The sequence below is a fragment of the Sphaeramia orbicularis genome, chromosome 4, assembly GCF_902148855.1.
Source record: "Sphaeramia orbicularis chromosome 4, fSphaOr1.1, whole genome shotgun sequence".
Taxonomy (NCBI): Eukaryota; Metazoa; Chordata; class Actinopteri; order Kurtiformes; family Apogonidae; genus Sphaeramia; species Sphaeramia orbicularis.
Window position 1 is genome coordinate 27,369,071 of NC_043960.1, and position 12,158 is coordinate 27,381,228.

Sequence of the window (12,158 nt, forward strand, 5' to 3'; positions counted from 1 at the left end):
TGGACAAAGTGGAAAAATTGTGCTGGATGCAGTCATGGATGGTTTGTCTTTTTAGGTATGAAACGTCAGAAAACCAACAGAATCTCTGATTTGCACCTAAAAACTGCTGAATCAACAATAGTAGGAAAAAAATCACACACAGACATCTGGCAGGTCAATGATCAAGTGTATTGTACTATGTGGAGACAGTCAGGAATTTTCTATTGTCTTGACTGAAACACACCAGAATGCAGTTTTTATAGTAAAATAGAAAAAAAGACCCTATTTCCACTGGTCAGTTCCATGGTCTGCTTCCATCATATTCCATCAATAAGTCTAAACCAATGGGAAATCATCAAAACCTGAATCAAAGCAAAGAACATATGGATTTGGAAACAGAGAATACACACATAATGTTTGGATACTGTATTGAAGCTTTAAATAAAAATACATAAACATGTATTTTCTAGAAGATAAATGAATCTATAGGCATATGATTATTAAATGGTGATTAACACATGAATAAATGATAAATTATAAGCCTGAGACTAAGTTTATATTGACAGTAATCTTTAAGTGTAGTGACTCTGAGCCATAACATCCCTTATACTACATGTGTTCTGTGTGTTTCAGTGGTGTACGTCGCTGATGACGGCCGTGGTTGTGAAGGAGAAGGGGCTGAGCAGTAAGGCCAAGGTGTAATGTCGATGTCCCTCAGAATGGGCCTCGAAGACAACCTGGACACACACACACACACACACACACACACACACACACACACACACACAAACACACAACAGCCAATCAGAACATCCAGTAAAAGACCACATGGTTTAATGAGAGATGGACTTGAGGATCAGAGATAGAAAATATTGAAAGTCTTATGTCATGTGTTTATGGCTAAGGCCAAGGTTTGTATAGAGAACTTCATTTAAGATAAGATAAGATAAGATAAGATAAGATAAGATAAGATAAGATAAGATAAGAACAATACATTTATAGCCTACATATAACACACAACATATAACACACAAAACACAACTGATTTTAAGAACCAGTAAGTTCAAAAATTTGCATGTTTTTTGTTTTTTTTAAGTTATAGTTGTTTAAAAAAGTAAATGAATATATATTATTGCACACTGTCATAGTTTCATTGGCTGGGCATTAAGTGCAGTTCAATATTTGAATGGCTTTAGCTGTTAGTTAGAACCCATCATTTAACACATTTCCTGTTTCCATAAGTTAAAAGGCCTATACATAGTATTTCTACTTTGAAATATTAAAAAATGGCAGAAAATGATCATTAGATTGCTTAGAATATAAAGTTCTGAAGTCAGTGCAGTGGCTTGTACAGATATTGGACTGACAGAAAACAGCCACAGTTTAACTATAAATCACTTCCAATGTCTGTACGGTTTTTGTATCAGTAGCTGCACTAAAGATATGTTTGGAATTGTCAAAACAAGGGCAGAACTGTCACAGTTTAATCTGAACTGTGGATCAACAAACACCCAACTTAAAGTAAAGATAACATCACATAATGACTTTATACCTTCATAAGCCCCATAATCAAACGCACCCATGGAGAAGAAACATAGATTCAGAATAGAATAGAATAGAATATATTAGAATAGAATAGAATAGAATAGAATAGAATAGAATAGAATAGAATAGAATAGAATAGAATAGATAGTAATATATAATAATATATTAGAATAGAGCCATTGCTCCTTGATCAAGTTGCATTTGTAAATAAGAATCTGTTCTTAATTGCTTGCCTGGGTAAATAAAGGTTAAATAAAAAATAATATAAATAATATAATATAATATAATATAATATAATATAATATAATATAATATAATATAGTATAATAGAATAGAATACAATACAATACAATAATTACAATGTAATACGTTTATTTTATATCCCAGTACACCAGTGATGAATCAAACACTGACAGAGGGGATAGTATTAGTAATGTTTTCAGTCTTAGCTCCTCATTTTTTTGTAAAACTATCCAACTGCTGCTAACGTGCACTTACTGCTAAACCACCTTCTACAAATGACATAAAGCTGTTGGACGTAAAAACACATTCAGTCTGAAGACAAAGTAAAATGTACACTATATTTGGGTGGAGATCTGACTGTGGTCTGCATGAACATGTGTATTGTCTCAATATATGAGACACAAAATAAAAGCCATGGTACACCTAGTCACTGTACTAACAGACGACTGTTTGTTCCCTCGTGTTCTGAGAACATAATGGAACAAACAGCTGCATGAACAGCCTAGAGTAAACACTGACCTGCACGTTTGGCACTTTACCCATAATCCATGCTTCTAATCTATCAGTGAGTTATGTCAACCATATTTTGGTGACCTCGCGGTATACTGTCAGGCCGGACGGCTTTTCCTTTGAAAAGCGGATGTTTCACGTGTCCAGTACATCCAAAGATGAGGAACAGTTCTGTGGAAGTATTGGATGTGGCCCACAGACTGTGTAAATGAAGTGTGTGTGACCACTGTGACGTCAACCACTGGATTATGGACTGTTTGGCACCACTGACCTTTGCCCTATTGGTTTTTGGAGCCAGAAATGACCGTAACTGGACAAGAGAGTGGTGGAAAAGCAAGTGCTGGAACAGTCCAAGCTAACATATTACTAACACAGCTGACACTGCCAACCAACGCTAACATCAAATGGACCCAGATAATTCCTGCTATTGAGTAAATGGAAACACACTACTATGTATTCAGTTATAGCAATGACAACTTCACTCAGTGTACAAACACATTTATTTGCACTAGCTGCCCTCAGTAGCAGGCTATCTGAAAGACCGAATGTACCAAACTAACATGAACATCCATTGACAAAAACAAGTTAGACCAACAGGCCAGGTCTTCCACTGCCAAGGTCAAAGGTTTTGGTAGTTACACAAATGGATTCTTTGCTTAGATGTGATATACTGGTCAATGGCCGTGACTCAGGAAGTAGAGCTGGGTCCAATAACCGAAGGGTTGGCGGTTCAAATCCCGCTCTGTCCTAGTCATGTGCTGTTGTGTCCTTGAGCAAGACACTTCGCACTTGCCTTAAGCTTCCACACAAACCTTGAAGCGTAACGTACACAGTATGAGCAGGGTGGACACAAGCAGAACCCATGTGCAGGGTTTCCCCTACATAGAGTCTGCAGCGGCACTACTGCGGAATTCTCAAAAATCACTTTATTGTGAGGCTGGGGTGCTGATGAGGGGGGGCAAACATGACAACAGAGAGTATAACAGAGGCACAGAAGCCGGGTCACACGTTCGAAGCATGTTAAATTTCACTTTTGGTTTTTGGTAGTTACGGGGCGCACCCCCCTACACGCCCCACCCCTCTTTACTGGTCTCATTCACTGTACCGAAAACATATTAAAAATGTATCAAACTGAAATTTTTCTGTACTGTTACACCTCTAGTAGCTATTAGAGGTACTGCAGGTGCTCATACTTTCACACTGGCTTAATCCACTCAAACTGGCAAATCTCTTATCTTTCTGATGATACTTCTGCAAGTGATTACCTGTTTAAATGCACTTGTTACCTCCGCCAAGGAGGTTATGTTTTTGCCAGGGTTTGTTTGTCTGTTTGTTTGTTTGTCTGTCCGTTAGTGTGCAACATAACTCAAAAAGTTATGGACAGATTTGGATGAAATTTTCAGGGTTTGTTGGAAATGGGATAAGGAAGAAATGATTAAATTTTGGTGGTGATCGGGGGTGGGGGGGCCCACGGGGGGGGGCCACTGATCAGCCTTGGCGGAGGTCTGCGCTCTCCGAGTGCTTCTAGTTTTTAATGTGGGCATGGGTTCCAGAGCTAACTTCCTACTTCTCACTTACTAAGGTCTTCCCCAAAACGTCATATTGTATTAGTGTCTTTCTCAGGCGCTAATATAGTTTGTGTTTCATGAGGTAAACATTAACCCTTTCACGCACAGTGGTCACTACAGTGGACAACTGTTTTACAGCTGTTCTGTTCATGGATTTTGTTATTTTAGTTCCACATCTGCTAACACAGTGGACGCTCATGCATCATCCTATACATTGCAGTTCATATAATTACCGTAACTTTGCTGTTCTTCATAAACTTGATCTACACTAACATGTTTGAGTGTAAATCAGTTGCTTGTTGTTGTTATTAGACTGTAATTAACTTTTTTTTTTTTTTTAACAAAATGATGACAAAAGTAGCACTGGGTTTTTATGGGTTAGACAAAAAGCATATTATTACCTCCGCCAAGGAGGTTATGTTTTTGCCAGGGTTTGTTTGTTTGTCTGTTTGTTTGTTTGTCTGTCCGTTAGTGTGCAACATAACTCAAAAAGTTAAGGACAGATTTTGATGAAATTTTCAGGGTTTGTTGGAAATGGGATAAGGAAGAAATGATTAAATTTTGGTGGTGATCAGGGATGGGGGGGCCCACGGGGGGGCCCATTTCCAACAAACCCTGAAAATTTCATCAAAATCTGTCCAGAACTTTTTGAGTTATGTTGCACACTAACGGACAGACAAACAGACTGACAAACAAACAAACAAACAAACAAACCTTGGCAAAAACATAACCTCCTTGGCGTGGGGGGGCCCATTGAGGGGGGCCACTGATCAGCCTTGGCGGAGGTCTGCGCTCTCCGAGTGCTTCTAGTTAGTTTTAGTTTAGTTTCGTTTAGGTTAGTTATTTCAGACACAGACATAATACAAAACATATGAAAGAAAAAAAAAAAAAAAAAAATAATAATAATAATAATAAACAATACACAAATTAAATTAAAAAAAAAATCAAACAATAGAAAAATAATAATAATAATGATAAAAAATACACCAAAAAATTATCTACATGGAGTGAGTAATGATTTTTGATGATGTTTTAGAGTTTGTTAAAATGTGAGAAAAAATCAGATTAGCTTCATAGTTTTCACACAGAATATCAATAAATATGTTTCTTCATTTTGAAAATTAAATATATGGTGTCCAGCTGAAAGGACATTTTTGCAACTCCATGAAAAATAGGTTAAAAAAAATGTCAATCGCGTTGTTTTTTCAATGCCTAGAGGAATGAAAACACGTTGGAAAAAAAAAAAAAAAAGGCTCTCATAAGGCTATTTAAGGCTCTAATAATTCATGCATGAAAGAGTTAATCAAATTCTATTGTGTTTCAGTTATTTCATAATAATCACTGGAGCTGACTTGTATTAAATCACTTGTTTTTTTTCCCCCCAATTTATTGGTGAAGCAATAAAGCACAGTAATTCAACAACAAATAAATGTTTAGATAGAGATGGATGGATGGATGGATGGATGGATGGATGGACGGATGGATGGATGAGTATATATATGTCGAGGCCCAAAACGGAATCTGGCCCGATTCAGAATCGGACCGGCCCAGAATGGAATTCTATTCTAGGCCGGCCTAGAATGGAATCCTGCTGCTATAATGTTATTTTTATACCATGTTTAATGCAAATGATCCATAATTCCATAATTTGTCATAATTTTACATTTTCAGTCTTACATACCTTGAGTAACTATTGTCAATTTCAGTTGATTTCACTGTACCATATATTGGTGGGGAGTACCACTAGGTTCTATTTGTAAATAAAGTGTATTATAGTTTACAATTAAAATGTTGTTTGTTTCATTTTTTTTGCACATATTTGCAAATTCCATGTATTGATTTTTGTAATAATTTAGATCATTTGCATTAAACATGGTATAAAAATAACATTATAGCAGCAGGATTCCATTCTAGGCTGGCCTAGAATAGAATTCCATTCTGGGCCGGTCCGATTCTGAATCGGGCCAGATTCCGTTTTGGGCCTCGACGTATACACATATGGTCAAAATGAAGAAAAGAGCAACTGAGAAGATATTAAAAAAAAAAAAAAAAAAAAACTTTCCTGACCTATTGATAATTTTGGTCTGTTTTTAAATGAGTAAAATAATTTTATTGGCTCTGATTATTACTGTTGGGGTGAAGGTCTGGAGATGTTTGGGGATTGTAAGAGGAGAAGGGTCATCTAAAGAGTAGTATAAGATGAGTGGGTATGTGTGTGTTCTTTGTTCTGTTATAAAAAATATGAGTGTGTGCTGAACACAGGTGAGTAACCTCTACTGTTTGCAGTATCTATTTACAGTATGTACATTATGATATTGAACAGCTGTTTGTTTAACCCCCCCACAGATCAGCTGTAACCCATGGAAGGTTTAGGTTTAAGGTTACGTTATGTTCAACCTATGTGCTTAACGGAAGGTGTTTTGCTTCTATGACCTTATGTTAACATTCCACGAAAGCAGTGAAAGTGAAAAGGTTAAAGCTCAATGCCACTAAAGAAACCAGAAACATTCATACTCACATCAGCTACTTCATGGAAGGACGTGGAGCCCTCGTTTTTCCAGTAAGTCTTCGTATCGAACTCAACCCGGTACACTCCTGCTGGGAATTCCTCCTCTGTTATCAGATTATGGATCTCGCCATCATTTTCTGTGATTCTACAGCAAATAGAGTGGAAATGTAAACACGTGGACGCTTTCCACACAAACCCCATACAGCAAATCATGTTGTCATACAGACCCAGTAGCAATCTGCGTCCAAACCCCATCAGCACCCTTCCTAAACACCTTCAGGGGCATTGGACCAGCTGGTGTTCCCTTCACTGCGTCCAGTATTTTCACTGTCAGAGGACATTTGACGTCTGAGCCTCCATGCCTCTCCTGAAACACAGAGTCCGCTGCTACTTCAAAACACACTTACCTACTATATTAACGTGGTTTGGCTTTAACCCCTCACTGCTTAAATACAATTATATATATATATATATATATATATATATATATATATATATATATATATATATATATATATATATATATATATAAATATAAAAAGTAGGCCGATTATTTGTGTTGTTGCCATTGAGCAGATGCTAAATGGTGAATATTACACATATAATAGGGATGTTGCAAATTAGTGACATTAGGCATAATTGTCGTAATAGTAGCAAACTAAACATATTTTCCAGTCTCAGGCATGTAGATTATTTTATTGATGCAACTATTGATCAGTTGACCCATTTCACAATCCAAACAAAACAAAAATGATCTAAGAAGCAGTAGAATGTCATGAAATTAATAACACCATTACAGAGACATGATTCATGAATGTCAGGGATCATAGATAATATTGTTTTAATATATTTGGTAAATATATCAGAAACTAGAAGCACTCGGAGAGCGCAGACCTCCGCCAAGGCTGATCAGTGGTGCCCCCCGTGGGCCCCCCCCACCCCTGATCACCACCAAAATTTAATCATTTCTTCCTTATCCCATTTCCAACAAACCCTGAAAATTTCATCCAAATCTGTCCATAACTTTTTGAGTTATGTTGCACACTAACGGACAGACAAACAAACAAACAGACAAACAAACAAACAAACCCTGGCAAAAACATAACCTCCTTGGCGGAGGTAAAAAATAAAAAACTAAATTACATATATGTATTTTTGTATATTTAAAGCTTTATATATGGGTGCTTCTATGAAACTGGTCCCTAAAAACAGGACATGGGGGCTAAAAATTCAAACCAGATGTAGACTAATGTTATGAACCAAGTTTGGAAACACTTTGGGTCTATTTTAAAAATAAATATTTACTGAGATAAAAGACAAACTATTTTTCAGATAAAACACATTTTTATATTATTTTTATACAAAAATCTGCATGTAACACGGTAAAAAAGGACCTGAAAATTATGTGTTACTATTTTTTTTAATATGTTTTTATTCTCTCACAGGCACATTTTGGGAATCGAAGTAAATATGCAAGGCAGAGTGTTGCACAAAAATGACCACTGTTGCAAAATCACTCGCGATTTACAGGGTGGGGAAGCAAAATTTACAATATTTTCAGGCAGGGATTGAAAGACAGTGTATGACCAATTAGTTTATTGAAAGTCATGAGAATTTATTTGCCACAAGAAAATTGACATAATAGAAAATGTTTTTATTCTATGTGTCCTCCTTCTTTCTCAATAACTGCCTTCACACGCTTCCTGAAACTTGTGCAAGTGTTCCTCAAATATTCAGGTGACAACTTCTCCCATTCTTCTTTAATAGTATCTTCCAGACTTTCTCGTAATAGTTTTGCTCATAGTCATTCTCTTCTTTACATTATAAACAGTCTTTATGGACACTCCAACTATTTTTGAAATCTCCTTTGGTGTGACGAGTGCATTCAGCAAATCACACACTCTTTGACGTTTGCTTTCCTGATTACTCATATGGGCAAAAGTTTCTGAAAAGGTATTGATAATAGTGTTAGGTATGATTATGAGATCAATATATGTTTGGTTTCAAAACAACTGACGTAGTGCCTGCTGAGAAAAAACAACTAAATGTTCATTGTAAATTTTGCTTCCCCACCCTGTATATGTATTTAAATGGGCAGGTTCTGTATGTAACACCAGTGGACACGATGGGTTACACACAAAACCTGGATTGAGACTGAGATTGATGAAAAACCTGCATGTCTGGATTAGAAAAACCACTAGGATCATCAAATTTAACACAGTGTCTGTATTTATGTATAAAAGACCATTTAGAGCCATGTTTTCCAGATCAAATGCACTGACACCTAGGTAGCTTTTCCTGTCCCAGTTTTAGTCCTATTTTTGGCCCCAAGATTTTTGTAAAAATTCAGTATATTTTGGGATGGCTCAGAGCAAGAGTATAATTTTTTTTGCATTTATCTGAGGTCATCATTAGGTACATCCTGGGGGGAAACATGTCTAAATTTGTCTTTTATTATTGGATCTAAAAAGCTGGAAAAGTGCCAGATACCAAAATGAACCCAGTTTCATAGAAGCACCCATATATATATATATATATATATATATATATATATATATATATATATATATATATATATATATATATGTATATGTATATATATGTATATATATATATATATATATATATATATATATATATATATATATATATAATTTATTTATTTTGTATTGATAATTTCTTCCCTGCTACTTTTTATTATACTTGAAAGGAGCAACTGTAACACACAATAATTTCCTCTGGGCTTAATGAAGTATTCATATGAAGTAACATACATACATTTGGAAAAGAGGGATGGGCAGCATGCCATTACAAAAACAGTGGAATATTGAGACAAGGGGTTAAAGAATACATTTATGAATGAAATAAAATATTGTACAGTTCATGTACTGCAACGTACGCAGTATCAGTGTGTGCTGCCGTTATCTCTGGTGTTTGCAGTGTGGACAAGAGGTACGTTATCAGACAGGTCGGTGAACTTCAACATGTGGTACAAGATTTTGGCAGAAATCCTTGTTGGTTGTTTAGCCAAGAGGTTCAGCTTTAGTGGAGTTTCCCGGTGAATAACAGTTCAGATATAGTTCCATAGATGGTAAAGGTTTCTATTATTTGTACTAACTGTTGTAGTAGTAGTACATCTATTGTTAATACTTGTACTTGTAGTAGTAGTATTAAGAGTTATGGACATTTGTTTTGGTTTTTAGTAATTATACTAACACCAGCTAATCTACTTTTGACAGTTCAAGTCCAGTTGTCTGTACATCAGTTGCACCCATACCCCCCCTCCAGCTGCTCTCTTTTTCTCTTCCTTTACCCTCTATCTTTAACCCCAACTGGTCAAGGCAGACATCCATCCTCCAGGAGTCTGGGTCTGCTCCAGCTTTCTGCCTGTTAAAAGGTAGTTTTTCCTTCCACTGTCACCAGTCACTAGTGTTTACTCCTGGAGGATTCTGTTGGGTTTCTGTAAATTGGCTTGAGAGTCTGGTTTCGACTGACTTGATATGTAAAGTGTCATGAGATAACTTTTGTTATAATTTGGCGCTATATAAATAAAATTTGATTGATTGATTGATTGATTGATATCTTTATTTCGATTATGTAAATGACAATTTAAAAACAGAAATGCAAATAAATGAAAATCAAGAGAATGAGAACAAAACAGTAACTTAAAACTGCAATGTCTTATGCCTCAAAATTTACATGAGCGAAAAGGAGTAGGAAGGAGTATAAACTTATGTAATCCTACCCCTTCAAACCTTTCCATGCTTACTGAAAACAACACTCCCAAATTTATCAGCAGTTTTGAAACATGTACATGTAGTCACTCATCCATATCCAGACTGATCAGCACTGTTAGGGCTGACAGTCTGCAGAGTCAGATCTAGAGATATTAAACATAACGTGCCCGCACTTGAACACCTTCAGTTCACGCCAGGGTTTCCTTATTATTGACTATCTGCCCCCCCCTCAGTTGACAACTACTAGTGCATGCCAAAGTTTTAGCCCATACAGACAGACAACGAACTGATGACAATACCCTGTGGCAAGGGCTGAGGGTAAAAAACAAATAAATAGTAAAAATCCTCTGGTAGTTGTAACCATAGCACCACCATCTTACTAAGGGCAACAATAGTCACTTATACAGAACAACAGCTTGTAGTTTTGGGAATTTTGGAAATTAATCTTCCTCTCGGTTCTATTAAAACTCAGTGCTCACTTCTAATCACCCCCTAATAAAGGATCTGACAGCAGTTAAGTTTTTGTAAGTCTCAGTACATAATCACTAAAATGGTAGCAATTTTAATGAGTATGCTTCGGAATAAACATTTCCTGTCTTTTATACATATACAAACTTCCCAGCTGTATAGAGGTAAGTTAAGTTTATCTGTCACATTAATACAGCCTTTTTGCTAAGTTTTGGAAATTAAAAGACAGTTTAAGAAGATCACAATGAAAGATATAAATGTCTGTGTGAATGCAACTTTACAGCTCAGTGTATAAGATTCATACGTGTTTGTATATACATTAAGTTTGGCTGTTTGTAGACATTAGCGAACACCTTCTAATCTAATGCCTGTGTCTATGCTAACAGTCTGTACAATTATTTCTACACAGATGATATAGGTCTGTTTTTCTGATATACTCATGCTCACTTCCTTCTGTGAGGCTCTTCTGCTCTTCTACAGCAGCAACAATGTGCAAAACAAGCTAGTGTTAGAAAGGGACATGGCTAATGACTGGATCCCAACACAACACAGATACTAACAGCTTATTTGTTATTTAATTTATTTTTTATTTTATTTCTAATTCCATACCAGGGCTTGTATTACTTTAATATTGAACTTTAAGCCCTCAAGTCCAAATGCTAGCATCATCAAACTTCTGACATTTTTAGTAACTAGTAAATGACAATGATAACCAACATGGAACATAATTAAGTCTTTTAATATGAATTTAAATGAATAAATAAATAAACAAATAATGCAAATTATATTCAGATTCAGATTAACATGAATCTCTATAGGATAGATTTGATTTCATGTAAATTTGAATTATTGCTTAAAAAAAAATATTAATAATGATAATGTTATCATTCAATATATACTAATAAAACTGTCAATCATATAGTCAATTATAATCAGTTTATCACTCTAATATAAAGCATATTCAGATTTCTTTCAGTCATAAAGAAAAGCCTTAAGTTATAACATCTGTCAAGTTTTAATGAATCTTTTATAGCATTTTATGGAAAATAAGTCAAATTCCTTGTTGCCTAACACCTGTTCTACCAATTTTTAAACTGTACTAACGTCAGCTTTGTTTGGCAGAAACATTTATTTGATCTCTATCATCATATCATTAAATAAGAGTTAAAACATATTATCCTGTAGCGCAGATGCTCAGGCTTGAGTCCAAGCGTTGACATAGAAGTGCACATACATGTCTAAGACTCACCGTGGGAGTGGGAGCAGTGTTGCAGAGAAGCACAAAGCTGGCGAGTAGCCCACAGCTCAGTGGTTTAAGCATGGTGGGCTGACAGACAGACAGACAGACAGCAGACAGTAGAGTGTACACATGAACTCTACAGACTCTTATACCCACTGACCGGTGTCCAAACCCTTCTGACCGATGTGGGCACTACGTCACAACTTGGACAATCAGTAACCGACTGATTGAACCTGAACCAAAGCAGAGGGTTGGCACATCAGACCACATTTGAAGAATGAGATGTTGGCATGTTGAAGTGCAATGACAGTCTCAACAACAAATGACAGTTAAAACCAACGTGATATGTTAACGTTGTC

At 36.0% G+C, this 12,158-nt stretch overlaps 1 protein-coding gene across 1 annotated transcript; it reads right to left on the bottom strand.

Annotated features, from left to right (window-relative positions):
• Window positions 1–608: 608 nt before the first annotated feature.
• On the bottom strand, window positions 609–11,899 carry ttr (transthyretin (prealbumin, amyloidosis type I)). Its single transcript, XM_030132889.1, has 4 exons — window positions 11,809–11,899; window positions 6,582–6,721; window positions 6,364–6,499; window positions 609–716 (listed from the first exon to the last, which is right to left on the bottom strand). Exons 1-4 carry the CDS (start codon window positions 11,878–11,880, stop codon window positions 609–611), a joined length of 456 nt encoding a protein of 151 aa, XP_029988749.1. The 5' UTR covers window positions 11,881–11,899.
• Between the last annotated feature and the right edge of the window lie 259 nt (window positions 11,900–12,158).